We start from the raw sequence: 20992 nt of genomic DNA, 5'->3' as shown, positions 1-20992 counted from the left end.
TAGCGCAAATAGAAATGAAGAACCACGATCCGATAGCCATTGCAGAGACAAGGCTACAGGAAGACAGATTTTTTTCATTCATTCGTGGGACATGTGTGTCATTGGTTGGCCAGCATTTATTGCCCATCCCTAGTTGCCCTTGAGAAGGTGATGGTGAGCTGCCTTCTTGAATCGCTGCAGTCCATGATCTGTGGGTTGACCCACAATGCTGTTAGGGAGGGAATTCCAGGATTTTGATCCAGTGACTGCGAAGGAACAGCGATATATTTCCAAGTCAGGATGGTGAGTGGCTTGGAGGGGAACTTGCAGGTGGTGGTGTTCCCATTTATCTGCTGCCCTTGTCCTTCTAGATGGAAGTGGTTGTGGGTTTGGAAGTTACTGTCTAAGGATCTTTGGTGAAATGCTGCAGTACATCCTGTAGATAGTACACACTGCTGCTACTGAGCGTCAGTAGTGGAGGGATTGAATGTTTGTAGATGTGGTTCCAATCAAGCGAGCTGCTTTATCCTGGATGGTATCAAGCTTCTTGAGTGTTGTTGGAGCTGCACCCATCCAGGCAAGTGGGGAGTATTCCATCACACTCCTGACTTGTGCTGTAGGTGGTGGATAGGTTTTGAGGAGTCAGGATGTGAGTTACTCGCCGCAGTATTCCTAGCCTCTGACCTGCTCTTGTAGCCACTATGTTTATGTGGTGAGTCCAGTTGAGTTTCTGGTCAATAGTAACCCGAAGGATGTTGACAGTGGGGAATACAGTGATGGTTACACCATTAAATGTCAAAGAGCGGTGGTTAGGGTGTCTTATTGGTGATGGTCATTGCCAAGCATTTGTGTGGTGTGAATGTTACTTGCCTATGTTATCTATATGTTGCCTAGATTGGGATCTGAATATTGAAGGATAAGTGACATTTAGGAAGGACAGGAAATTAGGAAAAGGTGAAGGGGTGACTCAGTTAGTTAATGATGAGATTAGCGCAATAGAGAGGGATGACCTAAGTTCAGGAAACCAGGATGTAAAAATAGTTTGGGTAGAGATGGGAAATGGTAGAAGCAAGAAGTCACCTGTGAGAATGGTGTACGGATCCCCTAACTGCAAACATACAGTAGGGTGGAGCATAAAGGAAGAGATAATTGGAGCTTATCGAAAGATAGAGCAATAATCATGGGGGAATCTTAATCTACGTATAGACTTGAAAAATCAGATGGGCAAAGGTAGCAAAGATGAGGAGTTCAAAGAATGTTTTTGATTAGTTTCTGAATACAGCACATTCTGGAACCAACCAGAGGGCAAGCTATACTGGACCTGGTATTATGCAATGAGATAGGATTAATTAATCATAGCGAAGGCACCCCTAGAAAACGCTGGACCACAATATGATTGTATTTTACATTCAGCCTGAGGGAGAGAAGAGTGCGTCAAAGACTAGTATTTCAAAGTGAAATGAAGGCAATGAAAGCAAAGTGAGCTAAAGTGAACTGGCAAGTGAGGTTAAGCAGTAGGTCAATCGCAATGTAGTGGTAGACAATTAAAGGGATATTTCAGAATACACAGAATAGATACATTCCAATGAGACAGAAAAATTCCAATCTGAGGACCCACCGTCTATACTTCACTTAAAAAAAGTATCAAATTTCAGGGAAAGCACATAATTGAGCAAAGACAGGTGGTAGGTCGAAAGATGGGACAGAATATAAAGAACAGCATAGAATGACAAATAGATTAATAAGGAGGGAAAAATTAGACTATAATAGAAAGATAGTGAGAAATTTCAGGATGGATAGTAAGAGGTTCGATAGATATTTAAATCAGACTTAAAGTGAGCTTTGGAAAGTGTGTCTGGGGAATCTATAGTAGAAGGTAGGGAGATGGTGAATGAATTAAACAAGTAATTTACATCAGTCTTCACTCTCGCTCACTATAGAGGACATAGGTAACATCCCAGCAATAGCAGTAATTAAAGGGAGAGAGGAACTCAGAAAAATTACAATCACCAGGAAGTGGTATTGAGCAAATTGTTGGAACTGTGGGCTGACAAATCCCCGGGTCCAGATGGACTTCACTCGAATGTTGTAAATTAGGTGATGAATGAGATAGTTGATTCATTGGTTTTAATTTTCCAAAATTCCCTAAACTCAGGGAAGGTTCCATCAGATTAGAAAATGACAAATATAATTCCTTGATTCAAAAAGAGAGGGAGAGAGAAAACAGGAAATTACAGGCCAGTTAGTCTAACATTTGTTATAGGGAAAATGTTAAAGTTGATTATTTAAGATGCTGGGAGGGATTCTCTGCTCCCACTCTCCCCACTCCTTCTCCCTCGCTGTGTTTCTTGGTGGCAGGAGGTGGGTCACCATTGGCCAGGAGTACATCCGTGGTGAGACCGGAAGATCCCACTGGCACGACGGAAGGGAAAATCCCATCGGCTACAGCAGGGCATGTAGAAAATTTCAGGCAAGTCAGGCAGAGTCACCATGGTTTTGCAAAAGGGATATCATGTTTGATCAATTTACTGGAGTTCTTTGAAGCAGTCATGAAGAACAAAGAAAATTACAGCACAGGAACAGGCCCTTCGGCCCTCCAAGCCTGCACCGACCATGCTGCCCGACTGAACTAAAACCCCCTACCCTTCTGGGGACCATATCCCTCTATTCCCAACCTATTCATGTACTTGTCAAGATGCCCCTTAAAACTCACTATCATATCTACTTCCACTACCTCCCTCGGCAGTGAGTTCCAGGCACCCACCACTCTCTGTGTAAAAAACCTGCCTCGTACATCTCCTTTAAACCTTGCTCCTCACACCTTAAACCTATGCCCCCTAGTAATTGACTCTTCCACCCTGGGAAAGAGCTTCTGACTATCCACTCTGTCCATGCCCCTCATAATCTTGTAGACTTCTATCAGGTTGCCCGTCAACCACCGTCATCCCAGTGAGAACAAACCAAGTTTCTCCAACCTCGTCTCATAGCTAATGCCCTCCATACCAGGCAACATCCTGGTAAATCTTTTCTGTACCCTCTCCAAAGCCTCCACATCCTTCTGGTAGTGTGGCGACCAGAATTGAACACTATATTCCCAGTGCGACCTAACTAAGGTTCTATAAAGCTGCAATGTGACTTGCCAACCTTTAAACTCAATGCCCCAGCCGATGAAGGCAAGCATGCCGTATGCCGCCTTGATTACTTTCTCCACTCTGCGTTGCCGCTTTCAGTGACCTATGTACCTGTACACCCAGATCCCTCTGCCTATCAATACTCTTAAGGGTTCTGCCATTTACTGTATATTTCCTATCTGTATTAGACCTTCCAAAATACATTACCTCACATTTGTCCGGATTAAACGCCATCTGCCATCTCTCCACCCAAGCCTCCAACCGATTTATATCTTGTCGTATCCTCTGATGGGCCTCATTGCTATCCACAAATCCACCAACCTTTGTGTCATTCGCAAACTTACTAATCAAACCAGTTACATTTTCCTCCAAATCATTTATATATTACGAACAGCAAAGTTCCCAGCACTGATCCCTGAGGAACCTCACTTGTCACAGCCCTCCATTCAGAAACACACCCTTCCACTGCTACCCTCTGTCTTCTATGACCGAGCTACTTCTGTATCCACCTTGCCAACTCACCTCTGATCCCATGAGGTGAGTGCATATCCACATACGCTGTGGATGAAGAGGAACCAATGCATGTACTATATTTAGATTTCTAAAAGACATTTGATAAGGTTTCACATCAAGTTATTGTGGAAAAAAGAAAGCTCATGATGTAGGAGATAACATATGGCATGAAAAGAACATTGGCTTGCTGTCAGGAATCAGAGTTGGCATAAATCGGTCTTTTTCTGGTTGGCAAGACATAACAAGTAATGTGTTACATGGATTAGTGCTGGGGCCTCAACTTTTGACAATTTATTTAAATTATTTGGATAAAGGGATGGAAGGAATGGATGAGGAATTTGTTGATAACACGAAGATGTGTAGGAATATAAATTGTGAAGATGTAAGGAGGTTACAAAGGGACATAGATAGGTTACCTGAGTGGACAAAGATCTGGCAACTGGAGTATAATATTAGAAAATGTGAAATAGTTCATTTTGGCAGGAAGAATAAAAAATAAACATATAACGTGAATGGTGAGAGATTGCAAAGCTCGGAGATTCAGAAGGATCTGTAGGGTGCCAGTGCATGAATCACAAAATGTTAGTATTCAAGTACAGCAGAAATTAGGAAACCTAATATAATGTTACCGTTTATTTTGAGTGGAATTGGTTACAAGAGTAAGGAGGTTATGCTTTAGTTGTACAGGGCATCGGTGAGACCACATCTAGAGTATTGTGTACAGTACTGAGCTCCTTATTTAAGGAAAGATGTAAATGTACTAGAAGCAGTTCAGAGAAGGTTTACTAGACTAATACATGGAATGGGCAGGTTGTCATATTTGGAAAGGCTTGTGTTTATAGGAGTGTAGAAGATTAAAATCTTTAAGATCCTGAGGGGTCTTGAAGAGTGGATGTAGAGAAAATGTTTCCCCTTGTGGGAGAACCTACAACTAGGGCCCAATTTTACCATTGATTTGCACCCCATTTCCAGCGCGAAAACTTGGTAAAGTTGGGCATGAGGCGAGTAGCGCAATCCGCGCCTACCTCTGCGCCCGACCAAGACCCGAAAATGGCCGCGATCAGGACCACACCCAAAACAGGCGTGACGGCCATTTAAACACATATGCATGCATTTCAATTGGCTTAATGGGCTGCACGCCCAACCTTACTGGCACTTCCCCCTTTACCACCGCGTTCGCCCATCCAGAATCGGCGCGAAACAGACACGCTCCATAAAAGTTTGATTCGGGCGCTCCAATTAGTGAGGAGGTAGGTGCCTTGTGTCCGACGACTCTCTGCTTGAGGTCAGTGGAGGGGAAGGGGGGGTCCGCTGCCATTCTGCTCGAGGTCAGTTTGGGGGGGTCGTGGTAGGGGGGGTCTGCTGCCACTCTGCCTGAGATCAGTGGAGGGGAAGGGAGGGAGGGGCCCGCAATCGGTCTGGGGTGGCGGGGGATGGGGCAATGTCTGGGGGAGCCAGGGGGAGGCATTATACGGTGCAGGAATGATGTGGCAGGGGAGTGGCATCCTATAATTTTTTGTCTGCGCGTGCGCAGTTGGAGGCACCGATCGGAGCTGCAGGGCTTCGGGCATGTTAAGCCCCGCCCATAGGCTTTTACAGCGTGATTCGGACTCGCTGATATTTTTTCAGGCAGAGTGCGTATGGGGGCGCCTGAGAACGGGTCTAAAAGTTGGATCTGAAACACCCAGTTTCAAGTCCACCTAGCACTAGAATCAAAATGGTAAAATAGGGTCCCTAGGGTCACTGTTTAAAAATAAGGGGTCGCTCATTTAAGACACAGATGAGGAGAATTTCTTTTCTCTCAGAGGGTCATGAATCTTTGGAACTCTTCTTAAAAAGGCAGTGGAAGCTGAGGTTTTGAATATTTTTAAGGCAGAGGTATATAGATTTTTGATTAACAAGAGGGTGAGAATGTATCGGCAGTAATGTGGGGTTGAGGTTACAATTAGATTGGCCAAAATGTTATTGAATGGTGGAAGCTGGCTCAAAGGGACTACTCCTGCTCTGAATCCACAAGTATATATATTATTCATAAGTCCATAGCTTGGGGCCTCGGCAACTGAAGGATGGCCGTTAATGACGGAGAAATTAAAACCAGGGATGGACAAGAGTCCAGAATTGCAAAAGCGCAGGTATCTTGTGGGTCATAAAGCTGGAATAAATTACCGAGGTAGGGAGAGGTGAGCTCATGGTAGGATTTGAAAACAATGAGATTTTTATTATCAATATGTTGTTTGACCGGGAACCAATGTAGGTCTGTCAAGTTTACGGAGGGTAGAATGTGGGAGGCTAGCCGGTAGTGAGTTTGAACTGTCAGATCTAGACAAGGGCAAGAAGAAAGATTTCAGCAGAACAAGACCTGAGACAGAGCCAAAGTCCAGCCATCTTATGGAGGTGGAAAACGCTGGTCTGAGAGATGGTGCAAGTATGAGGGCGGAAGCCCAACTTGGGATTGAACAATTATTAACTCCTGGGTGGAAGCTTGGAAAATGCCAATGAATTTCAGGTTGTAAGTAGTCAGGGGTGAAGATGCATGCTTGGGATGGATGCAATCCTGGCACATGGTATCTCTACCAGTGTAATACTGGTGGCACGCTAGCACAGTGGTTAGCACTGCTGCATCACAGCACCAGGGATCCAGGGTTTGATTACAGGCTTGGATCATTGTCTGTGCGCAGCTTGCATGTCCTCCCTGTGTCTGCATGGGTTTCCTCCGGGTGCTCCGGTTTCCTCCCACAGTCCGAAAGACGTGCTGGTTAGGTGCATTGGCCTTGCTAAATTCTCCCTTAGTGTACACGAACAGGCGCCGGAGTGTGGCGACTAGGGGATTTTCACAGTAAGTTCATTGCAGTGTTAATGTAAGCCTACTTTTAACTAATGAATAAACTTTAAACTTTATTCAAGTGGAAAATCCAGATGTTTGTTTCTAGCCCAGACAGATTAGCGTAGCTTTCTTTCCTTGTAAAATTATCAAATGAAATGTGTTTGAGGCAGTTAAAGCCGACACCTAAGTGAGCATCAGGTCACAGTGGAAACATTTGCCTAATTTAGTCAGTTCAAACATATTATTAACATACAGGTCACAAAGTTGTCTGGTTTGGGAAATTGAAATGTTACACAGAGCTCATTAGGAAGGGTAAATGAAGCTCAGGCTGTGAATTGGCAGCAGGATAGGCTTGTAAAGGGCACAGTCCTGCTTCTGATACTTCCACTACTGGGTGGTCCTGTTTGATTTGTACCTTGCGGCAGGACTGAAATTTAATAGATTATCATGGACAACTTGGGCAGAATTTTCCATTTCAGGATTAAGTTGTGTGGCGAGGATGGGAATTGGGAGTGGAAATCATGTTGTATCACGTGATGCTGACCTAATACACTATGCTGTCGGGGATTTCCCGACAGTTTGCATGATGGGGCGAGCAGGCTGGATGGCGGTGGGGGGGGTGGAGCGAAAGGGAAATGATACAATTTCGGTCATCCCTTCTTTTGCATCCAATTAAAAGTAAAAGTAAAGTTTATTTATTAGTCACAAGTAAGGCTTACATTAACACTGCAATGAAGTTACTGTGAAATTCCCCTAGTCGCCATATTCCAGCGCCTGTTTAGGTCAATGTACCTAACCAGTACGTCTTTCAGACTGTGGGAGGAAACCGGAGCACCCGGAGATAAGTGGACGTATTAGTGAGAGGCAACATGGTTTTGTGAAGGGGAGGTCGTGTCTCACGAACTTGATCGAGTTTTTCGAGGAAGTGACGAAGATGATTGATGAGGGTAGGGCAGTGGATGTTGTCTACATGGACTTCAGCAAGGCCTTTGACAAGGTCCCTCACGGTAGACTGGTGCAGAAGGTGAAGTTGCATGGGATCAGAGGTGAGCTGGCAAGATGGATACAAAACTGGCTCGGTCAAAGAAGACAAAGGGTAGCAGTGGAAGGGTGCATTTCTGAATGGAGGGCTGTGACAAGTGATGTTCCTCAGGGATCAGTGCTGGGACCTTTGCTGTTTGTAATATATATATATATAAATGATTGGGAGGAAAATGTAACTGGATTGATTAGTAAGTTTGCGGATGACACAAAGGTTGGTGGATTTGCGGGTAGCGATGAGGGCCATCAGAGGATACAGCAGGATATAGATCAGTTGGAGACTTGGGCGGAGAGATGGCAGATGAAATTTAATCCGGACAAATGTGAGGTAATGCATTTTGGAAGGTCTAATACAGATCGGAGATATATAGTAAATGGCAGAACCCTTAGGAATATTGATAGGCAAAGTGATCTGGGTGTACAGGTACACAGGTCACTGAAAGTGGCAATGCAGGTGGAGAAGGTAGTCAAGAAGGCATACGGCATGCTTGCCTTCATCGGCCGGGGTATTGAGTTTTAAAATTGGCAAGTCATGTTGACGCTTTATAGAACCTTAGTTAGGCTGCACTTGGAATATAGTGTTCAATTCTGGTCGCCACACTACCAGAAGGATGTGGAGGCTTTGGAGAGGGTACAGAAAAGATTTACCAGGATGTTGCCTGGTATGGAGGACATTAGCTATGAGGAGAGGTTGGAGAAACTTGGTTTGTTCTCACTGGAGCGACGGAGGTTGAGGGGAGACCTGATAGAAGTCTACAAGATTATGAGAGGCATGGAAAGAATGAATAGTCAGAAGCTTTTTCCCAGGGTGGAAGAGTCAATTACTAGGGGGCATAGATTTAAGGTGCGAGGGGCAAGTTTTAAAAGAGATGTACGAGGCAGATTTTTTACACAAAGAGTGGTGGGTGCCTGGAACCCGTTGCCAGGGGAGGTAGTGGAAGCGGATACAGTAGTGACTTTTAAGGGACGTCTTGACAAGTACATGAATGAGATGGGAATAGAGGGATATGGTCCCCAGAAGCGTCGGGGTTTTTAGTTAAGTCGGGCAGCATGATCGGTGCAGGCTTGGAGGGTCGAAGGGCCTGTTCCTGTGCTGTAATTTTCTTTGTTCTTTGGAGGAAACCCACACAGACACGGGGAGAACATGCAAACTCCACACAGACAGTGACCCAAGCCGGGAATTGAACCCGGGTCCCTAACGCTGTGAGGCAGCAGTGCTAAGCACTGTGCCACCGTGCTAGCATCTGGCGGGAACAATGGCTCACCATGCCCCACCATCAACCCTCTGGGCTGGGAGACGGAAAATGCCACCCTTAGTAAAGCTTTACCCTGTATTTACTATATAAATAGGTTTGAGCGTATATCTATCAGGTTCTATATGTTAACATATCACATCAATGAAGTTATCAAGCACCAAATCGTGTCATGAATTAAATATGTTCCATGCAATAGTTCTACACTCAAAAGGTTGTTGAGTCTGTTCATTGTTTTCATTTGCCTGTTATAAATGTCAAATCCAATCTTTTTTTCCCACCATATTTTTTCCCTGTTCTATTTCTATTTTGTGTACATAATAGAAAACATTACACGTTGAAAATAAAATAGAAAGACATGTGGGGTTTCCAAAGGTGGGATAGAACTCACCATGTGAGATACTCAAAAGAGACCTGGGGAATAGTTTTTGTATACCATTCCTGTATCAGCTCTCTTTATTTCAGAAATTATCCTAATCACTGATGAACATTGCTTCATTTCTCCCGCACCATTTAGTTAGCTAATTGCTAACATCCTCAATTTTCCTATTAGTCACACTGTCCTGCCTCGCACTACATCCACAAATTCTATCTTATAGCCCTCACCTTGCATTTTCTTCCTATTCCAAATCTTCAAACATTCAATGTGACAGTAGATGTGACTATAGCTAATGGGCTAAGACATCAAATCAGAGGCAAAGGCATTACAACCTCAGTATAAGGATTGCATCTGTGGCACTAATTATAGTCCATCCTTCCAAGTGCTCCCAATGAATAATACCAAGTTGGCAGGTGAATTGTAAGAATATATTTTGCTCCAGACAAAATTACTTGAACCTTTACGTAACCATTGATTTAAAAGCCTCTACCATGGTGGAACTACCGACCAATAAAGAAACTTTACCTGCACTGATATACAAAAAAAAGGTAGGATTAATGAAAAATTTCTAAATGACATTCCATAAACATGTTATTAAAAACTTGAATTGAGATGTAAATTTTGGGACCTTTGGAAACAGCCAGAATCTCTCTGTTCCCAAGGTGGTACAGTGGTTAGCACTACTGCCTCACAGCGCCAGGGACCTGGGTTCAATTCCAGCCTTGGGTCACTGTCTGTGTGGAGTTTGCACATTCGCCCTGTCTCTGCGTGGGCTTCTTCTGGGTGCTCTGGTTTCCTCCCACAGTCCAAAGATGTGCAGGTTAGGTTGATTGGCCATGATAAATTGACCCTAGTGTCAGGGGAATTATTAAGGTAAATGCGTGGGGTTGCGGGAATAGGGCCTGGGTGGGATTGTGGTCGGTACAGACTCGATGGGCCGAATGGCCTCCTTCCGTGCTGTAGGGGTTCAATGATTTTTTTCTATGGAGGTGTATTTTTTCTAATTTTGGAGCATATGCCATTGTAAAAAAGTCTCTTTTAATTATTGGTAGGAAAATTTTAAACGTGCCCTTCATGCTCATGTCTGCATTTGCATTAAACTAATGAACAGACAAAACCCTACACTATATATATATATTTACAGATTTATATATGTATAAAATGTGCATATTAGAAATTGCCCTTACTTTTTCTGATTCGAGGCTTGAGATTCCTGTTAACCGGAGGAGGTTCAATGTCTATAGGAAGTGTAGGTAATGGCAGATTGTCCGTGGTGACTGATGACAAGACCAGGTTTGTACAGGCTGGACTCATGGGAATGTAACCATCTGATGTGCAGTCAGCTGCAGGCATCACTGGAGAGGATCCTGGATTCATCGGAACATAGCTGTCATCAGTGCTGTCCATGGTACTACACTGCTGGCCGGGGAGCTTCAGCTTTAACAAAGAGAAACAGTTCTGTTTACAAAATGCCATGGTGAAACATGCCAGAGCACCTGATGTGATGTATTACATTTTAAATTACAGTACTGGAGCTAACAATAGCACTCACAGTGGGTTGAATTGCCTCCTTCTGCAGTTTAAGTTCTTCGATTTAAATAAACAAAAGGATTGCGACGAATGCTCGGCCGACCGTACAGAAATATACTGGCTCAGAATTTGGTGGCAAAATAATGAGTTTAATGCACACATGTTATTGGCGCATTAGTCACTCAGCAACATCTGATGAGCAAAAGATAGTCCGCGAGTTGCAAATTGCCACAAATTGCTCGCGAAAATGGAAGCACGCCTCCTTATTCCTGTTCTTAGACAACTTCTCGCGTCCAGGGACACATTAGACAGAATGAAGCAGACACTTACATGCTCCATTCTCTCACATTTATAAACTTTTGCTTCCAACAGTTTGTGATGCTTTTGTTTTTCCACACTAAAGGTCCTCCTCCTTTAATATAATTCCAAAGGTCCAAGCTTATGGTCACTTGTCCTAATATCTCTTTGGGAGAATTGAATGCTCCACCACAGGCAGGCGTAGAGTCAGTGGGCTTGAATATTGGGATGGAAAGGTGTGGAGGTGGAGACTCCGTCGTCTTCAGAAATCTCCCCAATTATGTCCTGCGGGGGAATGGTTGAGGTTGGCCTTCCTGTTGGAGGTCAATTGAGGTTTATCATTGGCTACTTAAGTCCTGCTTAAGGGCTTCATTCCACCTGGCAGGGACCATGCTGCGTGAACACACTGCCAGATAAACTCTGGTTGGTACACCTGAAACCTGGATGGATGTGTAACATCCTATGAACAATGGAGAGACTTGCTGATGGCAAGGGAGGGATCTGCAGGAAGCCACCCACTCGAAGCCACCTCCTGTTCTTAACAACAACTGCCCTCTCCCCCTTACCAGGGTGTCCCTGACTCACTGCGGTGACCCCGCTCCACTCACTTTCATCCAACAACCTTCATCCTTGGACCTCCTGTGCCGTGCTCACTTCTGATTGGTCAGCAGCTCTCGGACATGGGACATTTGCACCGGACTGAAAGGTGTGATGGGAAATTGACACTGTTGGAGCTGAGAACCCTGTGGGCAATCAACAGACTACCTGAGTGTGACTTATTCCTGATGGGACTTTCGGAAATGGCTATAGTGGAGTTGCCACGTCTGTGGAAGAACCCATTGACACAACCATTAAACTCTGCCCTTTGCGTGGGTGTGTATCAAATTTTGTCTGAGAGTTCTCCTGTGAAGTGCCTTAGCACTATGCAAGTGGAAGTTGCTGTTGTTAATTATATGTGCATGAAACGTGTTCATTTGTGGATGTGCCCATTTGTGCATTATTTCTTGATAATGAGATGATTTAGGAGATTATCAGTCTACCCGATGAGCAGAAACAAATGGTATCACCTTGGACAAGGTGATGCATGATTTTCTTATTTTAACATGTCATGCAGTAAGTCCTAAGTTGCCACATTCAACATCATTTCTGTTCATATTATGGATATAATGGAGCTGATATGTGGCCATAGCATTGGAATTTCTGCTTTAGTGTTGCCATTCATTAGGGCTGCTGTCACCCAATTGGTGCCATTTTGGAATAGCTTCTCCCCCCTCACAAAGCCTCTCTCCAATTGGCCAAGACTCTCCCAGCAGGTTGGGGAAGCGGGGGTCCTGGGGGAGCAGGGGGGGAGGGGAGCTGGCTGTGGGAGCGGGGGAGGAGGCTGTGGGAGCAGGGAGGGGAGCTGGAGGAGCGGGGGCTGGAGGAGCGGGGGGGGGGGGCGGCTGGGGGAGAGGGGGAGGCTGGAGCAGCGGAGGGGGGGGGGTGTGCTGGAGGAGTGGGGGGGGGGCAACAGATTCTCATGTTTCAATAGTTAAAATACTTACTGCATTTAGATTAAACCCTTCATCTGCCGATAACGTGTAGTTCCCTTGAAAATCAGTAAATGGAGGCAAATTACATTCCTCTGCTTCTGAAACAGAATATTTGATTATTACATTTAAATACACACCACTATTGTATAACAGGCAAATCAGAAAAACCTACCCTTCAGTGATTGAATATTCAGCTGAGAGTCACTCTCAATTTACACATGAAGAATGGCCATTTGATTCATGTACAAAGAGATGTTGGAGTCCATGGAACCACATCCCAACAATCTTTTTCAGAGTTGTGCAGTACTGTGTACAGTTTTGGTCTCCACATTTAAGGATTGATATACTTGTGTTGTAGGCAGGGCATCGAAGGTTCACTAGATTGGTTCCTGGGAGAAGAGGGTTGTCCAGGATGAGAGCCTGATAAAATTGGGCCAATAATCTCTGGAGTTTAGAAGATTGGGAAGTGATCTCATTGAAACATTCAAGATTCAGGAAATTAGATACTTAGATGCTGTTTCCCCTGGTTGGGGCGGGGGCTGGGGAGTCTAGAACATGGGCCAGGACCTCAGGATGAGGGGCTAACCATTTCAAACTGAGATGAGGAGAAGATTCTTCCCTCAGTGGCCTGGGAAACATTGAAAACGTCCACCCCAGTGGGTTGTGGATTAACTGTTGTTGATTATATTCAAGGATGTGATTGACAGATTTTTCATCTCACAGGGAATCAAGGATATAGGGAATGGGCAGCAAAGTGGAGCTAAACCCAAGGGGCGGCATGGTGGCACAGTGGTTAGCAGTATTGCCTCACAGCTCCAAGGACCCGGATTCAATTCCAGCTTCGGGTGACTGTGTGGAGTTTGTACATTCTCCCAATGTCTGCGTGGGTTTCCTCTGGGTGCTCCCGTTTCCTCCTACACTCCAAAGATGTGTGGGCTAGGTTGATTGGTCATGCTAAATTGACCCTTAGTGTCGGGAGATTAGCAGGATAAATATATAGGGTTATGGGGATAGGGCCTGGGTGGGATTGTTGTCAGTGCAAGCTTGATGAATCCTTCTGCACTGTAGGGCTTCTATGATTCTATGAAGATCAGCCATGATGGTTATGAATAGCAGAGCGGGCTCCTGCTTCTATTTCTTATGTCCATATGAGAAAGGGAGAGGAAATTGGAGGAACAAGAATTAATATGCTAACCCCTGTATCAGTTATTTGGGTATTGATATATAATCTTAAGCATAGAAACAGCCCATTTCAGCTGTACAGGGACATCAGGGAGACCGTGGAAGTATTTCAACCCAAGAGTGAGAGTTTTCAATTTGAACCACTGGGGGAGGGGATCAAATCAGCAGTGTTGGCCAGTGAGAAGAGGGGTGATGGGCAAGCAGGACATGGTGCAGGATGAAATGTGGGCAGAGTTAAGTACGAGATGAGGTTTACAGACCGTGGAGGTGGGGATGTGGCTAGGGAATCCTTGGAATAGCGGTGGTGACATGAGGGATGAGGGTTTCAGTGGAAGATGGAGGAAAGTGCAGCAATGTTACAGAGCCAAATGTGTGTAATCCTTGTGAAGGAGACAATCTGGTTCAGAAGGTCAGCTCAGGGGCAAAATAGATAATTTGTTTGCAATCATCTGTTCAGCTTCGGACTCATAGGGCCCTATTTTACCATTTTCATTCAAAGTGCTGGGCGGACTTGAAACTGGGAGTGTTTCAGATCCGACTTTTAGACCCGTTCTCCGGTGCTCCCATACACACTCTGCCTGCAAAAATATCAGCGAGTCCGAATTGTGCTGCACAAGCCTGTGGGCGGGGCTTAACGCACCCGAAACCCTGCAGCTCCGATCGGCGCCTCCAACTGTGCATGTGCAAAAAAAAAAGATAGAATGCTGCTCCCCTGCCACGTCGCTCCCGGGGCAGATAATGCCTCCCTTTGGCCCCCACAGACATTGTCCCACTCCCCCAACATTACTGACCCCCTTAACGCCCCCCCACCCGCCAGCCAGACCGATTGTGGGCCCCACCCTCCCTTCCCCCCCACCGATCTCAGGCAGAGTGGCAGCAGACCCCCTTTCACCCTCACTGATCTCAGGCAGAGTGGCAGCAGATCCATCTTCCCCACCCTGCCCCACCAATCTCAAGCAGAGAGCCGTCGGATGCTTGGCACTTACCTCCTCACTAACTGGAGGGCCCGAATCGGACTCATATGGAGCATGTCTGTTTTGCGCCGATTCTGGATGGGCGAACGCGGTGGTAAAGGGGGAAGTGCCGGTAAAGTTGGGCATGCAGCCCATTAAGTCAATTTAAATGCACGCAAATGCATTTAAATGGTCGTCGTGCCCGTTTCGGGTGCGGTACCGATCGCGGCCATTTCCGGGCCTTGGTAAAGGGGGAACCGGCACGGAGGCGGGCGTGGATCGCGCTACTCACCTCACATCCAACTTTACCAAGTTTTCGTGCCCGAAAATGGACGCAACGCGATGGTAAAATTGGACCCATAGAGGGAGGAAGCTGGAGTTGGTGAAATGGGTGCAGATTTTCTGACAGCGACTGAAGATCAAGGATAATTTTGTGTCACAGGGTTAAAATTTGAAGCATGCTTAAACATGTTTCTGAAAACATGGGAAAATAAATGGATATTAATCAATTGAAAAACATGTATACATTTTAGTAGAGCAAAACCTTATCAAATGCATCACAAAATCTGATTCGGTGATATTACCTTTCCAAGTTCTTGCTTTCTCCAGACTTGAGAGGGGGATTCTTTTGGGTACGGGTGCAGGATTTATAGCATAGGCACCATTGCCATTCTGAATCACTTTGTGTGTCTTTTCACGCTCTGTTAGTTGGTTTGGCTTTGGTGGCCTTGGGGGTGGTGTGTTGGACAAAAGGTGAATCCCTGCCACACTAAATGGCAACGTATTGTGGTTCTTGTCAAAGTTAAAAATCTGTGAGAATGAATAAACTGATAGTGGAGAAGAAGATGCTGAAGAAGGTCCACTTTGATCTTGATTGGACAGCATGATGATTTGTGAATCTTGCACATTTTTATATAAAGGCACATTACAAGACGTTTGCGTTGGGGTGCCGTTCCTGAGCTGCAGATTCTCCTGAATATCATCCGATCCTGTCAACTCAAAGGAATGATCGAGTGATCTATCACATGGTGAACAGCTGTTGCTTCTGTAGGAAGAAAATCAACTCATTCAGAAAGAGAAAGAATAAAATGCTTAGTTATATTGCAGGCTATCAAATCTCTCAGAAATGTTTCCTAATACGCAGTAACATTTAGTGACTTATTATGTAGGCAACATGCAGCCATTTTGTAAATGGCTAGATGCCACAAGCAACAAAGAGATGAAAGACTTGTTAATCAGCTTGAGAGAGAAACGTTGGCCAGATCATCAGGAGAATTTTGCTCTTCTATAAATAGTGCTGTGAGATCTCAAGCATCCACCTGTGACAGTGAAACAAGCAGAAGAGGCCTCAGTTTAAATTTAATCTGAAGGCTGGTGTCTGAATAATGCAGAATTCCTTTTATACTGCACTGAAATGTCAGCCTAGATTATGTGCTCGAGCTTTGAAGTGAGGCTTGAATCCAAAACCTTCCGACAAAGGCTACAGATGTTAATTCAAGTGCCAGGTGGCTATTGGTAAGCGACGATCATTCCTTTATACTACTTCCGCTAATGTCACTTCAAATCACAAAATAAATTCCAATTGGTTCATTTTGATCTCATCTTTCCAAGATATTAGGCACACCAATTTTCTATTATTGTATCTGGCTAATTTATTAAATTAATGCAGTATTAATAATTTCACCCACCTTTCCAAGGAAGGCCAATAACAGGCCACGCTATCATAACAAATAAAAAAAAGTACAGTGTGTCCCTTTTCCCAACTTAAAATGGTCAGAATTTCACGCTCCCCCATCGACAAGTGGTGGGATGGGAGAAGCGCCAAATTGAAGGAACGGGGTTTCCACCAGCATCCACTGCCTGTCCCCTGCCAACCTCCCCCACCCCGTCCTGACCATATAATCATTTTACACAGAGGCGGGCAAGACTTCGGACGGGAAGGCCGCCCTTGCCCCAATTTAGGTCCTTGAGTGGCAGCCGTTTCCTGCCCAGACCCAATTTTTAGGCTGGCGGGAGGATTGACTTGGTGTGGGGGATGCCCAAAAGTGACAGGGCCTAGATTTGGGCGGGAAGTGGCGGGCCCTGCACCTCCATCAGAAGCTCCCTTCGGATTGTGGGTGCACCCCCCCTTACGGTCCATTGGATTTCCTCCTAACACCCTCCCACCCCCGAACATTCCCCCGACACCCCAATCACTCCCTTCCCTATGTTCCCCACCTGGGGTTCTTTACATTTACCTAGCCCTCTGGTCCTGGGACTTAGGTTCAGGCATCTTCCAGCACTTCCTCTTCTGTCCACCACAATTCCAGTCACTGCAGGGACTGGAGAGCGGCCAGCCAATCTGATTGTTCGGCAGCGCTCAAAGACAGGACTTCCTCTTGAATAAGGGGCCAAAGTTCCCCTGCAGCTACTTAATGCTCATTGGTGTGTGAAATGACTACAGGGTACTTATAATCAGCAAGGATGTGTTCCCTGCCAACTATTCAGGTGCCGATAAGGGAGATCCCACCATCCGAAAAATTCAGGCCATTGTTTTTACAATTTCTTTGCATTCACTGCTGAATTTGTGAATTCTAAGGTACATCCCAACATGTGTTTCCAGCCTTTGGGATGCTGGCATGAGGTGAGCTAAAATAGTGAGAGCAGGTAGCTTATTAAACTGCTCCACCTAGCATTGAGGCTAGTTCTGTCCATGCTCAATGTTTGGACTTTACGCTTTTTGTTGGGGAGGGGGTCATTGGAAAATGATCAGAAGGAAGAACCCTTTTGTTTTTCTGAGCCAAGTCCATTAAGGTCAAATATTATGCCTCAGCTGATGCCACTAAGGCCAGCTAACTCACAACAGACCAGGGATTGACCCAAGGTCTGTACTGTCATACTTTAGAAAGGAGTGTTCCTAGGCTGAGGGCCCCTAAAGTATTTTTGCATTTATACCATGTATACGGAGATAAGCTGAAGGAAGAAATGAATGTTGAGACCTTTTAAATAAGAACAATCTCTTTCTGCATGAACTGCACCACCATTGCCTTGCTACTGTTGTTTCAATAAAGGAATGAGTTGGCCCTAGCTGGTATGTAACTGAAAAATCAGACTTAAAAACAATGTCTGTTGAGCCATGTGCAGTGCTATCTGACATTTATTCAGTGCCGCCTGGTACCACACTGGGAGTTCTCCCTGGAAAGACGGAGGATGAGGGGCGACCTAATAGAGGTGTATAAAATTATGAAGGGCATAGATAGGGTGAACAGTGGGAAGCTTTTTCCCAGGTCAGAGATGACGAACACAATGGGTCACGGGTTCAAGGTGAGGGGGGCAAGGTTCAACACAGATGTCAGGGGGACGTATTTTACACAGAGGGTGATGGGGGCCTGGAATGCACTCCCAAGCAAGGTGATTGAGGCAGACACGCTGGGATCGTTTAAGACTTATCTAGATAGCCACATGAACAGACTGGGAATAGAGGGATACAAGCGAATGGTCTAGTTGGGCACATGAGCGGCGCAGGCTTGGAGGGCCGAAGGGCCTGTTCCTGTGCTGTATTGTTCTTTGTTCTGTGATGTGAGTGAACCAATCTCTGACTCACATTGCTGACAGTTCCATATAAAAGTTAGCTTCCACTGTGTCCATGTCCACCAATTAATCCATGAAGACAGAACTTATAACCCTGAACATTCATAGTCAACCACTAGATTTCATAGAGCAATATGGGGCAAGTTCCACCTGGAAAAAAAATCAGGCGAGCATCCCTCGGCTGAAATTGGAGCAACACAATTGTTTCCCACATACTTTTGGAGGGTGGGGGTTGGGGGGGGAAGAGAGGTGTGACAGAAAGAAAAATCAGCCAAGTTTCTTGTCTCTGATTGCCATCTAGTAGCTTCTGTTGAGAAGTACTTGTGTAAATATTGCATGAGACCAGCAGGGATCTCAGCTACGATACCTCAACAGAGAAGTTGTCTGGCACAATCCACCATGTGGGTCAAACTATAAGAGGCCAGTGCCTTCTGGAGAGATGGGGAGGAAACTGCTAAAAAACTTACTGCAGGTCGCATTAACTAACATTCTGGGCAGCATTTTCCCATCCCATCCCATCCGCCATGGGAATCGTAGCAGGTGGGACACAGACGACGCGCACCCCAAAGCTGGAAAATCCTGCCCTCTGTATTTCCAATTAACACAAGCCCAAATAATAAAATGTCGCTATGATGTAACTTTTTGTGAATTAAATATGTGCGCCAGTGAGACATTAACCGAAATTGAACTGGACTGATAATGTAAGAAATAAACTACAATGGAAATGTTTAGATAAAAGCAAATTACTGCGGATACTGGAGACAAAGCTGGAAAATCTCAGCAGGCGTGGCAGCGTCTGTAAGGAGAGACAGGAGCTGACGTTTTAAGTCTAGATGACCAGCTTTGACAAAGGGTCATCTGCACTCGAAACGTCAGCTCTTTTCTCTCCTTACAGATGCTGCTAGGCTTGCTGAGATTTTCCAGGTTTTTCTCTTATGGAAATGTTTAGCTCTGTCAGTGATGGAATTGATGGGGATGGTAGCAAAGAAGGACAACTGCTGTGGCTTTCTATATCAGCAATCTCATTCATTTGATCTGCTCAAATATTTTACCTGGTGATGTCGACTGACTTGGTCTCACATTGTGATAAAATAAGATAATCCAGAGGCATGACTGCAGACAATGTGGATTCTGACTCACTCCTCCTGGACTCAGCTTCCACTCCAGAATCCTGAGCTGAGGGAAATTGGTCTCTGTTCATTGACTGTGACGTATGAGTTGAAACAGCAGGAGATGGCTGAAGAGATGAGGAGGTCGTAGGAGAAGAACTCCCAAGCGAATCTGAAAGAGAAAGATTCATCATTTCATCCTATGTTTAACATTGCTCTTTAGATGATGCATGGGATCCAACCTCCAAGTTCTTCCCCTGGTCACACACCATCCTGTATTGGAGGAATCACTGTTGTTCCTTCCTTGTCGCTAAGTAAAAATTCTGGAACTTTTTACTGAGCAATATTGTGGTAGCCTCTTTAAAGATGGCACGGTGGCACAGTGGTTAGCACAGCTGCCTCACAGCTTCAAGGACCTGGGTTCGATTCCCGGCTTGGGTCACTGTGTGTGGAATTTGCACATTCTCCTCGTGTCTGCGTGGGTTTCCTCTGGGTGCTCGATTTCCTCCCAAACTCCAAAGATGCAGGTTAGGTGCATTGGCCATGCTAAATTGCTCCTTAGTGACTCGGGATGTGTAAGTTAGAGGGATTAGCAGGGTAAATATGTGGGGTTATGGGGATAGGGCCTGGGTGGGATTGTTGTCAGTGCAGACTCGATGTGCCGAATGGACTCCTTCTGCACTGTAGGAATTCCATTCTATTCTACGAACATGCTGGTTAGGTGCATTGGCCATGCTAAATTCTCCCTCAGTGTACCTGGACAGGCGCCGGAGTGTGGCGACTGGGGGATTTTCAAAGCAACTTCATTGCAGTGTTAATGTAAGCCTACTCGTGACACCAATAAATGAACTTAAACATAAACTTACTGCACGAACTGTAGTGGTTCAAGAGAAAGCCGCCTCGAGAAAATTTAGAGCAGGTAATAAATGCCAGCTTTGCCAGCGATACCTGCACCTTGAGACTGAGTTTTGTTTTAAAAGCCAAGTTACATGAAATTCCAGACCAAAAGCTAAACATTATGGATGTGAAACTTGTCTGTCAGCAGCATGACGTGGGCCTGTGATACACTACGCCAGTTCTTATTTTCCCTTGACTTGGGGATTGTTGTTGAGGTTTTAGATTTCAGGCCAAGTGAAAACAACAGTGAGACTAGGAGATGGTCCCCAAAAAGAGTTTGAACTATTGTACTGTGACCTTCAGTGGAAAGATGATTGGGAAAGGTGAAAGCTCAGCTGCAATTTCACTGTGAACCCATTTCACAGGGCTGCCGTTGACCAATTTCACTCTGTATAACTTTACTCCAGGCATTAAACTGTCAGGTAATCAGTACCACGTATAGAATAGATCAGACAAAGCAATACGGCATGCTTGCCTTCATCGGTCGGAGCATTGAGTATAAAAATTGGCAGGTCATGCTGCAGCTGTACAGAACCTTAGTTAGGCCTCATTTAGGATATTGTGTACAATTCTGGTCGCCACACTACAAGAAGGATGTGGATGCTTTGGAGAGGGTACAGAAGAGGTTTACCAGGATGTTACCTGGTCTGCAGGGGATTAGCTATGAGGAGAGGTCAGATAAATTCGGTTTGTTCTCACTGGAGTGACGGAGGTTGAGGGCTAACTTGAATTTACAAGATTATGAGTGGCATGGAGAAAGTGGATAGTCAGATGTTCTTTACTAGGGTAGAAAAGTCAAGTA

General features: G+C 45.2%; 1 protein-coding gene across 5 annotated transcripts in view; it reads right to left on the bottom strand.

Moving 5' to 3' along the window:
- gab3 (GRB2 associated binding protein 3) overlaps positions 1-20992 on the bottom strand; it is a 136712-nt gene that overhangs the window by 15342 nt on the left and 100378 nt on the right. For 4 of the 5 annotated variants that reach the window (XM_078211369.1, XM_078211373.1, XM_078211371.1 and 1 more), the window contains 4 exons: positions 19237-19465; positions 15199-15659; positions 12492-12577; positions 10308-10557 (listed from right to left, as the gene is read on the bottom strand). In XM_078211369.1, the coding sequence (XP_078067495.1) occupies positions 10308-10557; positions 12492-12577; positions 15199-15659; positions 19237-19465 (1026 nt within the window). The remainder of the gene's footprint in view (positions 1-10307; positions 10558-12491; positions 12578-15198; positions 15660-19236; positions 19466-20992) is intronic. The other variant, XM_078211372.1, reaches the window with a different exon arrangement.

The sequence above is a fragment of the Mustelus asterias genome, chromosome 4, assembly GCF_964213995.1.
Source record: "Mustelus asterias chromosome 4, sMusAst1.hap1.1, whole genome shotgun sequence".
Lineage (NCBI taxonomy): Eukaryota > Metazoa > Chordata > Chondrichthyes > Carcharhiniformes > Triakidae > Mustelus > Mustelus asterias.
This window is presented reverse-complemented; position numbering and strand designations above follow the sequence as displayed.